General features: G+C 30.6%; 1 protein-coding gene across 21 annotated transcripts in view; it reads right to left on the bottom strand.

The window, feature by feature from the left end:
* The window catches only part of LOC145279820 (otoferlin-like), a 1618966-nt gene that overhangs the window by 567509 nt on the left and 1029768 nt on the right, over window positions 1-21689 (bottom strand). For all 21 annotated transcript variants that reach the window (XM_080131202.1, XM_080131198.1, XM_080131211.1 and 18 more), the window contains one exon: window positions 14765-14922. In XM_080131202.1, the coding sequence (XP_079987328.1) occupies window positions 14765-14922 (158 nt within the window). The remainder of the gene's footprint in view (window positions 1-14764; window positions 14923-21689) is intronic.

The raw sequence follows: 21689 nt of genomic DNA, 5'->3' as shown, positions 1-21689 counted from the left end.
ACCGATTTTTCCGGGCTAAACCCCAAATATAAAGTTTTGCATGGATTCAAATACCTTATATATAAAGTTTCATGTCTGTAGCCCAAAAACTCTAGGAGGAGTTTGGTAGGCAAAATTTGTGCAACAAAAATATATGCGGATACATAAATATATATGGAAACAATTTTGTGTTTCCTGTAAACATTTTACGCAAATATTATGCAAGTATAAATCATGTAGAATATCTGCATGAATATAATTACACGTAATAGTTAACTCTAGATGATCATCCCATAAGAAAACTGAAACAAACTAATAGAGAATTAATTAAAATGAATATTTAAAAGAATATGCAAATTAGCTAGATCTTTTGCAGATGGATGCAATTGTACAACCCATATATAAGAAAATTGTATTTTCTTTTTAAATAAGTAGAAAAGGTTTTTTAATAGGAATATCAATACACAAAAAAAAAAACGAATTTATAGGAGTACAGATATATATAATAAATTCCACAGCCAAACAACGTCGCAGCCCACAAGAGCCATGTCAGTCAACGAACCGAAAGAAGTCCAAGACTCGAATTTTTCCCTCATCAGTTAGACACATCCGAACTCAGGATTCGAAACACGAGCCTCTTGCATATGCCCCGCACTCAAGAATTTCAATTAACCAACACAGATCAAGAAAACCGCGCCGAAATCAGACTATGAAATGAACTTACTTCGTCTTGACAAGGGACGCGGTCATTCAACCAGCTAATAACGCCAAGCCGATGTCTCACAAGTAGGAGTTTTAACTCGAAAGGACGATGCCATCCAGAATTGCTAACCAAGCGAGCAACTTATGATAGGATTTTCAGAATATATAATATATATATAATACGAGTATAATATATAATACTAGTAGAACAGAATATATAATATATATATATATATATATATATATATATATATATATATATATATATATAATACGAGCAGAACAGAGAGAATGACGGAACATTCATTCGAAAGCCTTTGAGAAAATGGTAATATGTCAGCACGGTAGTTGAACCACCCTTATTTTGACATTTATCAGTGTCAGTTGGCTAGAAGAAGCCCTTTCCATTGTAGTTTCCAAACAACTTCCTATTCACCAACTTCGCCCCAATTGCTTACGATAAATACCGAAACCCTCCAATCCCCTCCACCTTAAACAATTCCCTTCCCAGACCTCCAGAAGCCAAAATTTACCCTCCCCCCTTTCCTGTAGTGGCATTACGGTGAGGTGAATCATAGATACAGGTAAAAGTTCACTCATAATTTGTAGCGGGGTTACCTTATGTAAATAACATTTAGAAACATTCACTGTGGCAAGAGAGATATGTGCATGTGTAGGGGGTATGGCGGATTGTGTGCAACTTCCTCCCAGATGACTCCCCACGTCAACCCAACCAGAACCTATGAGACTATTTATTAGAATATTAGCTTATTCTGTACGTCTCTTTTTAAAAAATTGCATCTCTCTTCTGCCTCTACGTTCTCCATTCTCATGTTGTATACAAGACTAGCATGGTTACTCAGCGTTGCCAGGAGGCAGAGACAACAAAATATTAAAATTAAAGCGTGTGTAACATCGTTCTTTTATAATTTCTCTTGTGCACCCACGTGTGTTCGCCTCCTGCGTGGCGATTGGCGACCCCAATGCTTTGTCATGAATTTCTTTTTAATCTTCTCTTTTGACAACTGACGACGGGGTGAGAAACAACATATTCTATACATAGCGGTCGGACTCTGGGTGCGTGTGTGACACTATCGCAGAAAACAACCCTCAAAGTGCTAAAGTCTATGTCTACATCTTCTCTCAAAGGCCAATTTCGTCAGTTGATATCAGCTCATCGCAATCTCCCCAAACTCACGACCTGCTTTAAATAGTGTACAACTAGAAACTGTTCTCAACCAGTCCAAAGTCAAGACTGTAATAAACATCTAACTATCGTAAACTGTCGCAAAACTCATTTACTCTCCTAAAACTACCAGTAAATCAACTCTTTAGTATATTAACCATTATTGTTCAGTCCTTTGTTCCAATCACAGCCACACCTTTATTAACAATCATATTTTAAAGTTTCCTTCGTGTGCCTTGATGAACAACTTCTTATCCCGTTTGTTCTGCTGATAAACTTATTTCCTTTTTTGCGTGATAATTTATTCCTCTTTTCTTTTTAATTACTATTTAATTTCTAATATTTGAGCAGGGATGGGACGTTGACAGTACTACACTATCTCTAGCTCTCTCGTCCTTGGATTCCGTTTCCCACTTCCTTCACTCTGCCTATCTGTCTCTCTCTCTCTCTCTTTATATATATGTATATATCTATATATATAAATTCGTATTCCTGTCTGTTTGTTTGTTTTTTCACAATTTGATTAATATATACAAAACGTGTCTTACTTTAATCTCTGAGTTATTTCTATATATAGTATTATACTTGCAAAATATACAATTAAGAGATCACCTTATTTGCATATGACATTAAGAAAAATCGATTCTACTAAATAACGGTATGGTAGTTAATGTTTTTACCGAGAGAATTATTTTAAGTATTCTATTTAAAATTGTTATTTAATAAATTTTAAACAACGATTATATTTATAATATATTTAATTTAATTTATTTTGGAATCAATATTTCCAACAGCGACCTTTTTTTTTATAACGTTTTTTTTTTTGGCCTCTAGATGCTATCCATAAAAAAAACGTTCACCAAATATCATTTGGTAATTTCATTAAACTTCTGGCAGGAAAAAATAATTCCGTGTAGATAGAAAAATGTTTGGCTTTTATTGTTTTGTTTTTAATATAAAAAAAAACACTTACGAAAAAACTGAAAAGATTTCATTTGTTTGTTTTATTTTATTTCTTAAACGGAGCGTCGTTTAATACCTAAAAAAATGAAGATCTACTGCCCCCTCTAAATTCCACAATGCGCACTTTTTTCTTTTCTTGCGTTAATTTCATCGATTACAAACTTAATTTTCTAATTAAAAAAGGTAACTTTATACGACATGACCCAGCGGCGTTTAGCCCCTAAAAAAATGGAGATCTACTTTTTTCAGCCTAATACATTTAAATAGCCTTTATGAATATTATGAGAGAAGAAATTTTGAAAGAAAATAACATGTTAGAGTGGGGGATCACTTTTCTTTATAAATTTAACGTAAAATGAGCACCCACTTTTTGGCCACCAAGAGTTAAACGAGACATGTCACCTCTAGCATTTTTTCAAGTTTAGCGATTGAGTGGCAGGGCAAAATCTGACAAATCCAATTTGTTTTTTTTTTCTGGTGGGGGGGGGGCGGGAATTACATTGGAAACATAAAATAACGATAAATTTAATTATTTTTTATGAGACCATTCTCTACTTTCACCTAATAATTTAATAAACAAAACAAACCCCAAAATATGACAAATTCAATTTTTTTTGGGGGGGGATTACATTAGAAACATAAAACGACGAACAAAAAGCAAATCGAAAAGCACCCTAAAAAGCAAATAAAAAATTTCCTTTATTTACAAAAAAAAAAAAACAGTAAAAAAGTGCCCTTACAAAAAATAAGGGTAAATGTGTAGTTTATCGGCGTAAATGATTTGACAAAAAAATATAAAAGCTATTTATTTTTTATAAAACATTATTAGACCGAAAGACTGAAATAAAATTAAAAAATTCATTTTTATGCTTTTTTTTTATCATTTTTTATTAGACTAAATGTGCACGCCTTACACGTTTAAAATTTGGCCTTTTTTAAGTTTGACAGATTGGTCTTAAAAAAGCCAAATTTGACCTTTTTTACGCTCTTACATTATAAAAAAATATGGCGGACAAAAACATAGTTCATGAAAGAGGTTAAAAAGGCAAATCTGCCAAACCTTAGAAAGGCCAAATTTTAAAAGCAATATAGCGGCCTCGAATAATAAATATTAAAAAAAAAAAAAAATAATAAAAATGAAATTTTTTTCTGGTTTTATTTCAGCCTTTGGGTCTAACAATGTGTTTTATATAAAAATAGTTTTTATATATATTTTTTTTTTTTGGCTTTTCGCTAAACTACACATTTACCAAAATAAAAACTAAACCCACGCATTAATGTTTATAAACGTTATTTTTTTAGGTTCACAAAAATCGTGAGGTTTCTTAGGACAGTGATCCCTTCTGCCGAAATATCTGGTTGGGAGGGTATCAGATACTTCTTTTTTTTGGGTGATTACATTTACATGTTTTTATCCGTTCTTTTATTTTTGAAATTGTTGTGGGGGTATCCATGTTACCCATGATGAAAATGATTAGTATAGCAGGCATGTTTCAAACAGAACTTCATGTTAACCCAGGCAATGCCGGGTACCCATGCTAGTATATATATATATAAATATATATATATATATATATAAATATATATATATATATGTACCCTTCCTCCTCTACAAGAGCCTTAAAATTTCATTAAAATTGGATAATTCTTTGATTTTTGAGGATTAAAAAAAATTAACAGATTTTATTTTTACGAAGAGCCTCATACATTTTGGAATGGGTACTTGAGTTTATCTTTATCTTCTCTCTCTCTCTCTACCCCTGTTTCTCTTCTCTCTATATTAGCACTTATCAAGGCCAATAGGCAACTCGAGGATAAACTCGACGATGAGAGTTCAAATGTGCACAGTAGTGAAATTTGGGAAAGAGGATGGAACAACTTTCTCTTCTGCCTCTCTCTCACACTCTTTATCTTCTCTCTCTCTCAGTTGTTGTTGTTGTTGTTGTTGTATAGTATTCACTCTAGGCAGATTAAGCCGGCTTCCCCCGAGAGAGAAAGAGTCAAGTGAATGTTAAATTCACTAGTGGTCTCCAGTAGCCTATAATGTTTGGTGCATTTTTGGCCAGGCAGCCAGTATCTTCAGACAGCCTGATCTGATAGCACCAGATAGTGTTACACAATGGGAAAGTTTGAGTGACATCTTACCGGTCAGATTTGGCCCCAGACGGAAATTGATGAAACCACAGAAGTTTACGTTGGAGATTTCTGATTTCTTTGGCTGGCGAGTCTTCAAGCAGAATAGACGTGTCTTAGCATTGTTCCCAATGAGGTGGGAGAACAGTGCGCATAATGTAGCTTTGTGTAACATAATGAACTATTCGTCCGTATATTTGTCTGTTTTTCTCTCTATCATTTCTATACAAGGGGCCTGTCACTTTGATGTCTTGTTGCCTTTTTGAATAAACGTCTTGTTGTAAATATCAGCGTTCAAGTGGTGTTACCAGCAGTTCAACAGAACTTAGCTTTACGCCAACGACACGGGTGTATAATGATTAGTGCTACGACAACAGCATACTCGTTTTGTTGTTTTGACTCTCGAGTGTGTATCCGTTAATATCTTATATGCTTTTATATAGAGTGATGTGGTTCTCTGTTCATTAACTGTATCTAACAGTGTCGTATATATATATATCGATAAAAGTGAAAGTGTGTGTGTGTGTGCCTGTGTACATTTTCTTACACAATAACTGTCAATTTTTAGTCTACAGACTCGAAATTTGATATACAGGGTAGTGAGATTTGGTAAAATCTTTGTAACTAATTTTCGGCCAGAAATTTGTCTGTTAAGGGGTGAAAGGTCAACGATTTGACCTTTGAGAACTTTATCAAACTCCTCAGCCAATTTTGGGCATAAACAATTAAAATTTTAGATATAGGTTCCTTGGACATGGATCTAACTTAAGAACTTGATTTGAACCCAAAACAATAAATGTTAAGGGGTCAAAGTTAAAAAAATTGACATCTGCAGTCTCTACCAAATTACTCGGACAATTTCTGGTCTAAACATTTGAAATTTTACATAAAGTGTATTCAGAGATAGGGCAAGCTTTTTGATCGGTTTGGATCGAAAACTTGAGCTACCAATATATAAACGTATGTATGTTTGCATATCTGCCTAAAACTTTCAACAGAGGCGACGAATTTTCACAATATCAGTATCGTTTGTAAGCTGGACCCTTCAGACGACAAATAACGAAAAATTAGCTAAAAACATTAATTTCTTCACCTTCAACTGGACACTTTTCAACAGAGAGGGATCGCTCTTTTCACCGATACTTTTGAAAGTCATCCCCTATTTTCGATTGTCTAACCTTAATTTAAACCTACGTCACTTCCGGTTTGGCGGTGATCGTAAGAGCAAAGATGTCAGGTTTTTCCCCCCGTTATTTTCCTCCTTCGCGGTACGGGTTCGAGCCTGTCTTCCTACTACCACTTTTTTTTTTCTCAACACACATCTCCAAACACCCGGGCAACGCCGGGCTGAAATGCTAGTATATACTATAGAGTCAAAGCAATGATAAGAATATTCTGTTGTCATAGCGCTAATAACGACATATACACACACATAGATAAGTGACAATATAACAAAAACGATTACAACTAGCAGGTGGCGTGGAAATTCCGCGGAATGAGAAATATATTTAATCAACAATTTGTTGATTAAATATTTTTGATAAAGCTGATGTTTTTTCTGGATAGCGCCAAAATTATTTTGGGGGATAGAAAAACCAATAACATTCAACAAATATGAGTTTATTAATATTTCTATGAAAAGTGCCCATTGTATTTTAAATATAGAACTGACCCATATGAGATCAATAAGTAAATACAAATAAATACTCCGAAAATAATATTGTGCTACATAGTTCAATACAAATAATGAAATGGCATTGTTAAAGACAATCTTTCTTTTATTCCTTTAGTCCAGCAGTTCTTGGAAAACAATGTCTTATTTTTGGCCTGTTTCTTTCGAATATTCCCGTTTTTACGTAACGTTTTGCTGACTTCTTTCTTCGATTAAGAACCGCTACTAGTCAAAATTACTACGAGTTTCTTTCTCACGCCATTACAACAATGATCATATATTATTGTTTTAATGATATTTGAAAACGAGGCTATATCGAAAGAAGGTCACTCTCATATTCTTATCCAGGGTTGCGAAATTGGCCTTTTTGAAGCTAAATTTCATGAATTTGGCCTTTGTTTTTTAAGTAGTTTGACCTTCAAAAATTGTATTTGGCCTTTTTCAAAGTGTAACGTACATATTAACTAAGGAAGGAACAAGCAGAATATATATATTTTGTAGTGTATTAATATTATATATTGTATTGCATTAATATTATATATTAGATTATATTAATATTATATAGTGTATAGTATTAATATTATATATTGTATTGATATTACATAGTGTATTGTATTAATATTATATTGTATTAATATTATATATTGGATTATATTAACATTATATATTGGATTATATTAACATTATATATTGGATTATATTAACATTATATATTGGATTATATTAATATTATATATTGGATTAAATTAATATTATATATTGGATTATATTGATATAATATATTGGATTAAATTAATATTATATATTGGATTATATTGATATCATATATTGGATTAAATTAATATTATATATTGGATTATATTAATATTATATATTGGATTATATTAATATTATATATTGGATTATATTGATATTATATATTGGATTATATTGATATTATATATTGGATTAAATTAATATTATATATTGGATTAAATTAATATTATATATTGGATTAAATTAATATTATATATTGGATTATATTGATATTATATTGGATTAAATTAATATTACATATTGGATTAAATTAATATTATATATTGGATTATATTAATATTATATAGATCTGGAAAAAAACTAATATTCTGGGAAACTTAGTTAAAAACCTATGATAAATCAAAATGGTGGTAGAACCCCCTTCCCTCAAAAAATGTAACGGTAACACTTATTGGATGGGTTTCTATCGCCATTATGTACTATTTCTTATTTGCCCGGCGTTGCCCGAGTGTTTGGAGGTGCGTGTTGAGCAAAGAAAAAAAGTGATAGTAGGCAGGCAGACTCGAACCCGTAACGGGAAGGAGGAAAAGAACGTGAAAAAAAAACATGACGTCTTTGCTGTTGTGTTCATCGCCAAACCGAAAGGGACGAAGGTTTAAATTAAGGCTAGTCAATCGAAAAGAGGGGATGACTTTCGAAAATATCGGCGAAAAAAGCGACCCCTCTTTGTAGAAAAGTGCCAAGTTGAAGGTGAAGGAATTAATGTTTTTAGCCACATTTTTTTATATTTGTCGTCCGATGGGTCGGGCTTCAAAACGATACCAATCTCTTGAAAAGCCGTCGCCTAGTCGAAAGTTTTAGGCAGACATTATATATATATATATATATATATATATATATATATATATACATTTAAACAGAAAGGTGAGAATTATATTATAGATTTTGAATTCATTGTCTAGACTTCAAAGATGTAAAGAGAAATCGCGGACATTTTTTCTTTTTCTCACGTAGTGCTCAACAGTACTAGTTTTTCGAACAAAAAAAACATTTTACATTAAATAAAAAATAATAAAAACTTCTCTGGTTAGATGGAAAAGTTTTTTTTTTGTTTTGTTTAACGGCATATCAACTCTTAGTGGGTTATTTAATGCCGAATCCAGTTATTTTGGGAATCGTATTCGATGTTGTACCCAATTATTTTATGAGATTTTTATTCTTCAAGCTCCTTGTATTTTCAATCGTTAGTTCGTAGCTTTTGATTTGGTTGTTTTATAGTGGATTTTGTCATTTTTGTTCTCTGATCTGCAGAATAGCACTGGGTTTTGCAATGGGAGTGGGAAAGGGTTACAGTATTATTAAATCCTGTATTATGAATGTAGTTATATTGTTGATAGTGTTTTATATTCAAGTTGTCCTCATTCTTAAGGAAGGTTTCTTGGAGATAAATAACTAAAGGATTAAATTGGGTTTGCAACAATAAAATTTCATTGTAATTTGCCTTCAATCCACGGCAATTTCATTGGAGTATCTTGTAATTCATGATGATTTTTTTTGGTTTGAGAGTAACTTTAGTTTCCATATCTTCTAATTCCGTAAATCTATTTGTAGTTGTAGTAGTAGTAGTAGTAGTAGTAGTAGTAGTGGCTTCTGTTTGTGGTGATTTTTGTGGTCTTTCTTTTGATCGACTTTGTTTTCTTGGATGTTCTGATTTGGGTTGAAAATTTGTTTTATTGGTAACATTAGTTGATGATATAATGGGATAATTAATTTTTGATGATATGTTTGGGTTGATTTCATTTATAAATTTGGGCCAGTCGTTTGGTCCCAATTGTAACAATTTGTTTATTTGTATTTCGTATTTGGAGTCTTAATTAGTGATGTTGGATGATATACAACTTGAGGTGACTTGAGAGTACGTCTTTTCCTTCATGAATCCATCTACTATTTTCCTGGCTTCGAGGAAGGAGATGCTTTTGGTATGTTTTATTGACACTACTTCCTTTTCTTTCTTCAAGATTCTGCATGCTCTAGTAGGTTTTCTCCACAATTTGCGCATTTCCAATCAAGATTGCAGTCATTGGCAGTGTGGTCTGGATCTCTCTGGTCACATCTGCCGCACACCGCTCGTCCCCTATATGCATCCTCATGGTGCCCAAACTTCTGGCATTTAAAGCACCGAAATGGGTTTGGTATAAAGGGTTCAACTTTTTTCATCGTTGAACCTAATTTTGATTTCTTTTTGGGATAGTGGGTCTATCGAACTGCATAATGTAAGTGTTCGTATGTATAGTCTGATTCTCTTTTTTTTATTGTAATTCTTTTAACGTTTATTACTCTTTGGTTTTTAAGTTCTTTTGTTATCTCTTCAGTAGTGCACATTGATAGGTCTTTCGATTTTATTACACCTTTGGATGTATTCAGATTCTTGTGTGGATAAGTTTTGATATTTATATTGTGGGAAGTTATTATTCCCAGGAGAAAAGTGGCATGTTTTTCCCTTTCCACTTCCACCAGTAGGGTTTTATTTTTTAAAGTTTTACATTTTTGGGGGTAATATATGCCGATATAATTTTATGTATAATAAACGGTGATAAGTCAGTTATTTTGGTTTCTTCGGTGGATTCCAATACAATAAGTTTTGAGGATGTTTGATATATTTCATTATCCGAGTCGACGTGTTGGCACTTGGAGTTTTTATACTTGGCCATATATATAATATATATATATATATATATATATATATATATATATATATATATATATATATATATATATATATTTATTAAATTCATTGTTTATGCTCCCCACCAATCTCGGAGTCCAATATTGGGGCATGTTAATGGGGAAACCCATTCGCTTTGTTGTCATGCTAGGGCTACATAAACAGTATACATGTTCCAAATGGGAGCCATGAGCACCCATATCCTTTAGTTACACAATCTAAGTCATTTGTAGTAACTTCCGGCACTATACAGCCATGTCATGACTTGGCACATTTGACCCTAGCCACCGCCTTCTAACACATGGAATAGAGGGGGGGAAATGTATATAGTTTATAGTGGTATAGGGTAGAACTGTATTTGTTAGGGTTTAGAGGAAATTGATAGAAAAGTAGAAAATGTGTTAGGGCTTGACATAACTAGCCGATTGATCGGATCGGGCCGCTCCGACCGCCCGTCTAGCCTCGTACGAGGTCAAAGTGGAGTGTTGCAACTAATATCTTTAATTTCCCTAGATATCACTTAGTCAGCCACCAGGATCCTTTTCCGAGTCATTACGGGTCACCACCCACGGCCAACAGGTGGCCCCTTTGAGAGGCTTTTACTCCCTGCAGGGGGACAGTTGGTGTATTCTAATGCCCCACTGACGGGGATGGGAAGTAGGGAAGAAAAAAAGAGGAGGGGAAGGGGATGGGGGATGTTGTTTTTGTTTTTGTAGAACATAATTAAGTTTTACAAAAAAAGAATAGAAAATAAAAACAGAAGTTTAATGTAGGTGCATTCCGTCTCAGGAAGCCACTAGACAGCCTGATCTGGTAGGACCAGTATATAGAAAAAGTGACTTATCTTGCTTTTGATAACATTTATTTGTTATATATTTGTTTACTTTTTACCACGTTTTCGTACTTCTGGATTGTAAAATAAGCCCCTAAATTTACCTCAACGAGTGTTTTGTAGATACTACTCTTTGTTATTAGCTAAAACGTCAAGGAAGTCAAGAGCGGTAGTGATGACTATGAGTATTGGTACCTATCATAAAAACTGATATCCTCTTAGCTGAGGCTTCTAATAAGTTCATATAAGGTAGTTCATATAAAGCAATTACATGACCGTCTTTTGTTCCTACAGTGTATTACACCGGCCTGTTCATTTGAGCGCTGTTAAGATACCTCCAATTTACAGATAGCGGAAGTACGAAATTGATGACGAAAATAACGATAATCTCTTCGAGGCATATGATTAGAACCTGCAGCCGCTCTCCTGACTGTCATCACCGCCACCGCCGCCATATACCCACACTATAAAGACGGATTAGTACCAACCATAAATACACTTGACAACGGCGGGGGAGGCTGCGAGGAGTGGGGGAGAGCTATCTCGCTCCGTAATTCACAGATCTTTCATGAGATGCCAAGTGTTTTGCAATCTATAGAATTATTTATGAACGCTAATAAAACGAGATAGATACGGGCCTCGCGTGCCAGAGTTGGTTTCAACACCAAGACGATCATCTTCTCTTTCGTCGACTTTCCACTTTTCTTATGACCCGTCATTGATGCCCTGTGTTGACAACCATAATTCTGCCGATATTAGTTGTTCATAAGATCGGTAGCATGACTTGTCGGTTATTCAAGATGGAGCTCTCCGGAGGCGGGGGAGGGGCACCTGCAATATATATATATATATATGTGTGTGTGTGTGTGTGTGTGTGTGTGTGTGTGTGTGTGTGCGCGCGCGCGCGCGTATTACATCGTACAAACATCTCGTAGCCAGTACGAGTAATGAATTTTTTATGTTTCCACCATGACAGGCACCGAATTTAATCGATATTGAGTGACAGGCCAGGTTTCTCTGAAATCGGTAAACGTGTAGATGACTGGAACTTTTATTCTTGGTTGTTTGTTTATTTTGTTTTACGGCATATCAACCCTTTTCGGGTCATTTCATAACGAATCCGATCGTGTAAAAAAGGTTTTATGGTTTAAGTGCAAAGAGAAAGAAAAAATACAGCAGCATCAATGTTTAGTGCATTTGCTCACGAAGCCGATATTTCCAGATAGCCTGATCTGGTAGCGTTTTTTTTTTGGCGGTATATATATATATATATATATATATATATATATATATTAATACGATAGCGTGTGTATTCTTTTGTGTGTAACGCTTACATCGTTTAATTATGTACTTCCATTTCTTGTCATAAATAATGGAACCAAGAATTCTTCTTAAGTCTTCGTTTCGGTTTCGATTATAGCTGATGGCACTTACATCTATCTATTTCTTTTATATAAACAATTTTATCAAGAACTCATAAGTTTTGGTTTCTGAAGGAACTCAAGTTATATATATATATATATATATATATATATATATATATATATTGGAAATCGCAGTTTATAATATATAAAAAACATTAACTCTATAATAATATATACGAAATCTGAAAAAATTAAAATATCATATGTAAACGTATTTTACGACCGAGCTTTATTAGTCGTTCGTGCTATCTTAGATACATACTTTTGCAGTTTTAACAAAAAAGTATTCATTTACATTGAATATCTACAGAATGCCAACATCAATATATTACATATGGATGAGTCCTCTGTGGAATTTCCACATGTCCCGCTAGTATGCTATTATTATTATTATTTATTCGAGGGTAAACAAATACATTTGGTCGCTAGAAACAGCCATCTGTTTCAGTCAATGAGACTTCGTTAGGCGACCCTGAACTATTCGACGCCATGGAAAAAAAAGACTGGGCTCTTCAGAAAATAAACAAACTATAAAAGTTGCGAGTTCTCTAAAAAATAAGGCTAAAACGTGGAGAAATTGCATTCAACCTTTTTGGAAAATTGTTAAAAAAGAACTGCATCTGGATTTATAAACAATATAAATTTGAACTGATTAAAGCGGGTCGTAATTTTACCTGAACAGTGAATTGTGTTAGTGGATGGGGAGTACGTGTCTGACTGTGTTTCGTCTAGCGGTATAAAATGTTCTATTGTTGCACGTGGGTGAAATGTTCATTGAATCCTGTATGTATATAAAATGTTCATTGAGTGTGCGGGCGCTTTTTTACATGTAGTTAACAAACATGACACACACTTTCATAGACAGCTTTTTTTTACAGTCAAACATGTCTGTATGTCTCAGACCAGCGAATAGCATACCTTCTTATTGATCCAAACTCCGAAAAGAAGGCCATAACAACGGGTTATATTTATTTGGGTTTTATTCATCTTATCGATTCCCTTGTCGGAGTTTGGCACACTAAGTCTCTTTCTACATTTTCCTGGTTCTCCAGACAGAGACACCCAAACGTCTGCTCCAACAGAGGAACCCGCGTGTCTGCTCGCTAAGGCGTTTCTTGCTAACTCCTAAGTTTGATATCTGCTAACTAACTATTACATCAGCAAATCCCAACCACGTATTCAAGGGCACAAAACGGGTGATCTATTTCGTAAGCCTAAATTTGTTTACTTCGAAGTAAATTCCAAATCTACTTTAAAATTCTTAAATCAACTTTGTTTATTTTATTTCCGAGTTAAATTCCTAAGTAAACATTCCAAGTTGCAAATACACATTTTTCAAACTCTAATTGTTTTATCTTTCTTATAATAATAATAATAATAATAATAATAATAATAATAAGAGGAAGAATAATAATAACAACAACAACAATCGACTAGGTTACCCAGCATTATACGATCAATATCTAACAGTAGGACCAGATTAATTCTTGCCTTTGTCCGTACATATTCGTCATGGTAAGAGTTAAAATGACATTAAAATATTGTTGTAATAGCGTTCACGTTTTAGGGGGACAAAGGAGGAAAGTGGGAATAAAACGAAAGCATATAGAGTGACCCCTTCGAAAATATTTTTTAAATGTCACTCACGGTAATCGCTAATTTCACAATTCTTTCTGCAAATACAACTACATTTGGCATAAATAAACTTCACTCAGACTTATGCATCAAGTTTCAGTCGTAAATGTGCAACAACTTACTTTATCGTCGACCACGGGTCGTCTATGTGAACATTGGCTAAAGCTAGAGATAATGCTGCAAAATAATATTTTGAGATATCGTTTGGAATTTGAGATATTATTAGAAATTTGCGAAAGCCGAAAACGATATTTGATATTAAAAAAAAAAAAAAAATTTTCAAATAAATTATTTATTTACGAATGAGCAAGCATACACACATAAGCATAGAAATTTATCGAGCTGATGGTTTGAGTGTCAGACAATCGGCGATCAACACCTCGACGAACTTTTATCCTTGAGAAACTTGCATATCTCCGACGGAAAAATGATTTGAAAAGGACCTTATACGATTGATTCCTTTAACGTAAATAAATAATTTATTTTAAAATATAAAAAATACACACCGTTCTTTGGCTTTCTTAAATGTCTAATAATATCTGGAAAAAGTTGTTACAGGATGACTCCGGAAAAGACCACCATTATTTCATTATACATGAAAACATCTATTTTTAGTTACAATTTTACTCATAGAGTTATCATATATAATAAATTGCAGGCGATTATGTTGCTGTTTGTTTGTTTTCGTGTCTATAGAAAAACATAGTTCTTGTTATCGTAAAGAACTAGTGAAAGATGTTACAAGAAGGAGACTTACCATTTTCGTCTTCGACTTCAATCGGAGCGGTGAAGATTCTGTTTGCGACACGAACCTTTCCTGGCTGGTAATGTGGTCCGTCGACTTTTCCATCTTTGCATAGTTTGGCAAGAATTTGTGTTGGTTTCATTGGGTCGCGCCAAGCATTGTAGCCAGTTCTGTAAATGAGAAATAGATTGAAATAGAAATAATGAAAAATAAAAAAATAAAAACGAAACATATTTCTGTAGAAATATATTTTCTTATTATATATCAATCCTTATTTAAGAAGCCCAATGTAATTACAGAGCAATATAGAGACTAAATGACAAAAAGTTATTTTCCAAAATTCATAATGTTGACCATCTTATAATTTATTCCTTTAATTCAGTTGACTTATACAATTCTTGACAGTATCTGTTTCGTAGCGCAAAATCAATCACTTAATTATTATAGCAATCAGTGAATCTATTATGCACTTAATTCATCAGAAGCAATAGCAACAATCAATCCGTCAAAAGGCATTTAAATGTGATTTGATATGGTAAAAATCCGAAAATTGGAAGAGAAGCTGCAAATACCTATTTATTTTTCCATTAGGCCATATTGAATTTTTATCAAAGAAAGTCATTAAACCCAACTATTTGTACTAACAATTTTAATAAATTTATGAATCTTCTACCAAAATGTTCTATTTAATAATTAGTAAATTTATTAATTTTAAGTTGGGTATGCATATTTATGAAAATAATATCAACAAATTATAAACTATTATACATGTTTGTATACACGAAACTAAACTAAGCTAAAGAAAAAAAAACGATTGATCATTTCGGTCGGTTATCATAACTAATCAATTGATCCGAATTGAAAACCATACATAATTAAAATCTATTAGCTCTTGTGAACAAACTTATTAATCTTTACAATTATAATTTTAAAATCATACAATTCAAAAACTATACTTATGCTTTGTTAAATTTTAAAATAATCTGAAAACTTTATATCGTAATTATAACTAATTGAATTTACTTAATAAAATGGAATAAATCTAACGAAATATTAACTTTACTTATATTTATTAATTTTTATTTTCACAACGCATAGACATCCCTATTCAACTAATAAGTAATTTTAATATAGTTTTGTCTTTCACTTATTATCTTTTTTAAAATTAAATCGACTTATATTATAAATTAATTCACTAATTTTTTCAATACAACATGTTAGCATTACAAATTATTTCAATCGATAATCATAATTTAGTAAGTTATACTTCATATCTGCTAATATTGAATTGTAAATTAATTAGTTACTTCCATTTACTTTAATTTTTTATTCATTTATATGTTTATTCATATTATTATCAGTATCAGCACCATCATTATTATTTATATTGAAAGTAATATTTTTAATTTTTACATTTCACAAACTTTACTCAATTCTACATACGACAATCTAGTTTTAATAAACATTTTTCGAACTTGTTCCTTATTTACGTATAATTATTGTTTATCATTGTATATATCCTAATTTTCTAATAAGTATGTTTCAGAGTTTCTTACTCTGATAACATGTTACTTTAATTATAATTAAATAAATGTATATTAAAGTTAAAACTAATTCTAATTTTAATTCAAGTTAAGATTCATAAATATTGTTTAGAACTAAAAATTATAAACCATATCTAACCCAGGTTTTCCTTATACTTTAAACCCCCTCTCCTATGTACCTTAATTAACTCTTATTTTTTATTTACTTTCTATTTATTTAAATTTTTCTCTATTTTTATTTATTTATTATTAAATTTAATTACTAATTCCGAAAGGAATTTATAGACGTTAATATAATTAGTATATATATGTGTGTGTGTGTGTTTATTTTAATAGATTTACAATAGTTATTACAACTATAACATTGATTTTTACATTCATTCTAACAATAAAACCATCTGGCTTATACATTTGAAACCACTTATAAATCAATTAATAATCACTTGTTGCATCATATACATTTTATTTTTAGATCAATATTTGGAGTCTTATTACTATAAATACATTTTTAATATTATGATTATCACAATTTATTTTTTCTAATCCATAAATTACCTTACTTAAGAAACTCAACTTTACCATCTATAAACATTACTATCAAACTAAATAATATGATCCATTTCTATTCCCTATACTAATTTAATATTTAATTCTTCCTCCACTCCTAATTATATGATATAGATGTACGCTCTTTTTTATCACTCCACATTAAAATAATATATTATGTGTAATATATTAACATACTTTCATTGTTCACAGTAAATATTAATTTAGATCTATATATATATATATATATATATATATATATATATATATATACACACTATCATTATCTAAATTCAATAGGCCTATATAACAATGTTATAAATTTTATTTATTTTCATTAGCTAATTATATTTATATAAAATATTTATATACATATGGAAAATGCTTAAAATTATGCTATTACGGTTGTTTATATATATATATATATATAGCTTTATATATATATATATATATATATATATAGCTTTATATATATATATATATAGCTTTATATATATATATATATATATAGCTTTATATATATATATATAGCTTTATATATATATATATAGCTTTATATATATATATATATAGCTTTATATATATATATATATATAGCTTTATATATATATATATATATAGCTTTATATATATATATATATATATAGCTTTATATATATATATATATATATATAGCTTTATATATATATATATAGCTTTATATATATATATATAGCTTTATATATATATATATATATAGCTTTATATATATATATATAGCTTTATATATATATATATAGCTTTATATATATATAGCTTTATATATATATATAGCTTTATATATATATAGCTTTATATATATATATAGCTTTATATATATATATATATAGCTTTATATATATATATATATAGCTTTATATATATATATATATATATATAGCTTTATATATATATATATATATATATATAGCTTTATATATATATATATATATATATATAGCTTTATATATATATATATATATATAGCTTTATATATATATATATAGTTTTATATATATATATATATATATATAGCTTTATATATATATATATATATATATAGCTTTATATATATATATATATATATATAGCTTTATATATATATATATATATAGTTTTATATATATATATAGTTTTATATATATATATATAGCTTTATATATATATATATAGCTTTATATATATATATATAGCTTTATATATATATATATAGCTTTATATATATATATATAGCTTTATATATATATATATAGCTTTATATATATATATATATATATATAGCTTTATATATATATATATATATAATTTCCTTCCTTTTTTTTCCTAATCTATTTTCTTAATCATGTTTTATTTAAGCCCATTGGTTACTTATTACATCTAATTAAACCACTTATAAATTACTATTATAGAATTTAATACTATTTATATTATATCCTAACATGATATTTTGAAATCATACTGAATAGTATAACATTCATATCCTTCCCTTTTTATTATTATCATTAAAATCATTGTTATATTTAATTTAGATGTAATTGTTTACCAAATCTTTATTACTTTAAATTTATTATTTTCATTTTTATTCTCAACTTTATTCATTTACATTTTAGTCTCAATAAATCAAAATTAACTTTACCTGCTTAGTACGTGAATTCAATTTCAATTTAATTTTACTAATCAGGTTTTAATCGCGATTATGCATATTTTGATTTATTTAAACAGTTTTAATTACTTCTTGTCGTTTGTTAAGAAGGTTTTCTTTAGATATTATTATATGATACGATTCGAGATTACAAAGGTTACATCGGCTCGACTTGTTTGGTGAGTATTTACTGGCACTACCCAATATCGACCATTTCAATTTGTATTCAACTTTGTTTTTCCTTAATTCCCTAATCCAATTTGCTAATGATGTTTTATTCTTATTGTTGACATGTGGTATTTTGAAGGATGCCATATGATTATTGAATCATTCTTTAAAGCTACAATCTGTGGCCCCAATATATGTTCTAATTTTGTTATTATCTGTTACATCACATTTATATACAACATTAGAAATGAGACATTCACCTTCTAATGGACATTCGTAAATATTCCTACAATTGCAAAGTGAATTCACTTCAATGTTTTGATTATTTAATAATCCTCCTACATTTGTCTCTTTGTTTATTTTTTCATTGTTAGAACTTATATTAGTTTTAACTTAATTTGTCGACGTCGAAAAAGATAATTTAACATTATTCCGGTTTATAATTTTACTTAGACTATTTCCAGTAGGGAAGTTTTTATCGATAATTTGAAAAAATTATTTTGGTAAATTATTTTTTATGTGTGCACTGTAAGGAGGATTGAACCAAACACAATTCCTACGTCTATTTCTCTTTTTAATGGTATTACTGCTGCTAATTTGAGACTTACTGATATTCTCTATACCATTATTTTTATTACCATTAATATCTTTCATACTATTTTTATTATTGGATTTACCCATTGTCATATTATATAAAATAACATGTGACGGTTTAGGTTTTGATATCTTCCCTTTCTCTGTTGCTTTATTTACATTGTTAATATATTTTATTTCGCCTTTATATCCAGATCTGACTAGTGCTTCGTAGTAATATTTTTTCTTGTTATTAAGAATATCCTCATTTTGGGATAATTTGGAAATTCTTTTTGATATACAAAGTTTAATTGCTTTTTTCATTGATATTGGGTGGTTTGATTAAAAATCAATATAGTATAAAGTTTAATTAGGTTTATAATAAGGTACATACGTGTTGTTAATTAGATTCAGGGTGACATCTAGGAAATTTACTACTTTATGATTTTTGTCTAAAGCTATCCTTAAGTCAATATCTTTAAAGAAATTATATATCCTTTGACTAATCCTTTCTAAATTCCTACTTCCAGAGTTAATGAAAAATAGTGCATCATCTCTATACAAACCTCCCTTATATATATATATATATATATATATATATATATATATATATATATATAAAATGGCTCGAATTAAAGTTTAAAATACGAAAGTCAAGTATCATGGTTCAATTGTGTTCTAAAAAGAAATATTCATTTCGAACGGCGCCCCTGTCATAATAAAGAATATACTATTGATTTTATATGTCGGGCCTTTTAGCTTGTGCGGTAATAAAATTTCTCAGATGCACTTGTGATGTTAGGCTGTGTAAGGTGTTAACTTTGGTCAAAATCGCTTGTTCCTTCTTTCGTGAAGTTTCTCCATTATCGGTACATATCGAAGACTTCGATACAAAACCTATCCAAAATCACTACCAGGCGCATGATGTACCTTCGGGTGAAATTTCATAAAAATTGGCACAACCGTTTTCTAGTCTATAGGGAACGAACTCACACAGAGACAAAGTTCCTTTTATATAATAATAATAATAATAATAAATATATATTATACATAATATTAACAGTCTATATTTACTTGCCTCCCCACAAGGGTATAGTACTGCGGAATGGTAAGGATCTGGAAGAAAGACATGTATCTAGTGGGAGCAAAATATTTTGAAAACAAAACAAATATAACAAATAATGAGTATGGTTATAGCTCAGTCCGACTATAAATAAAGCTGAGAGTCATATTCTCCCGGTTTTTATAGTAAACGGAAGAATTCATTGTTATCCGTAAGTTGGACACCACATCACCCTCTCCAAAAACTTAATTATGTAGGAGTCTAAGTATCGTTTACTCCTAGAGTTTAGGGATTTCGTCCTCGTCGTCAGTGTGTTTAACCGGTAAAGATCTGGAAGAAATACAACTCGATATATTTAATGGGAACAAAATATATTGAACAGAAAGGCAAACACAACAAATAAAAATTGTGATTTTACACTAGTACAACTGCGAAGTATGCATGACTTGTGCAGAACGCCGGTCTTTATTGTAAGCGGAAGAAGTCATTGTTATCCGTAAGGTGGCCATCACAACACAAAGTTAGACAAAATATCATTTTTAATATGGAAGGATATCCAGCTACTCCAAAAAGAGGGTTGTGGGCGGATCAAAAATAACGATGGCTTCAGAAAAATTTCTCTTGCTTTGACTGAAGAAAGAATTTGTACTGCACTTTGATCCTAGCCCGAAGAGAAAGATATTTTTAGAAAGCCCGAAGAAAAAGACATTTTTACAGTCAACGAGGTCATTATTTCCAAAACTCTAACTATGATGCTATCTCTTTGGGAAATTCTTCCGACTAATTTTGATTATCAAATAACAACTTTATTGCTAATCCAATAGTCATAAATTGCAGGTGCCACTGGAAACATCTTTCTCAGATTACCTATATATATATATATATATATATATATATATATATATATATATATATATGCAGAGGAAGAGTTGGGTGAGAAAGATTTATATGCAGTCGGTAAAGAACAACTTTGTTATTTTTAGCTAATATTTTATGGTATAAGTAAAAAAAAAAAAAAAAAAAAAATGTAGTTTTAAAAATAAGAAAAAGAGAAGAAAAAAAACATCTCTTTAAATTATCATAGCCTATTCCGTGAAAGTTTTTCCATGCGTGTCCACTATTTTTTTAATTTTTTTTTTTTTTTTTTTAGTAAATTACGCTTTACGAGCTGCCAACGGATGCAAGTTGCTGCAAAAGAGTTCCGCTTCAGGTTTGCTCGCCAGCGCAAAGACATTTACCTTCCTTCGAAGCATTTTCACCATTCCACGTGTGTTAGTCTCTCATTTCCCAAGACCAGCTGATCTGGCAATTCGTCAATTTCGGAGAGTAATGAGGTGAGGTGGTTGCAGTTGCGGATCGTGTAACGAGTACCAACTCATCATC

The sequence above is a fragment of the Euprymna scolopes genome, chromosome 7, assembly GCF_053919585.1.
Source record: "Euprymna scolopes isolate OS-2025 chromosome 7, ASM5391958v1, whole genome shotgun sequence".
Taxonomy (NCBI): Eukaryota; Metazoa; Mollusca; class Cephalopoda; order Sepiida; family Sepiolidae; genus Euprymna; species Euprymna scolopes.
Note: the sequence above shows the minus strand (reverse complement) of the source record. Positions and strands in the feature narration are given on the sequence as shown.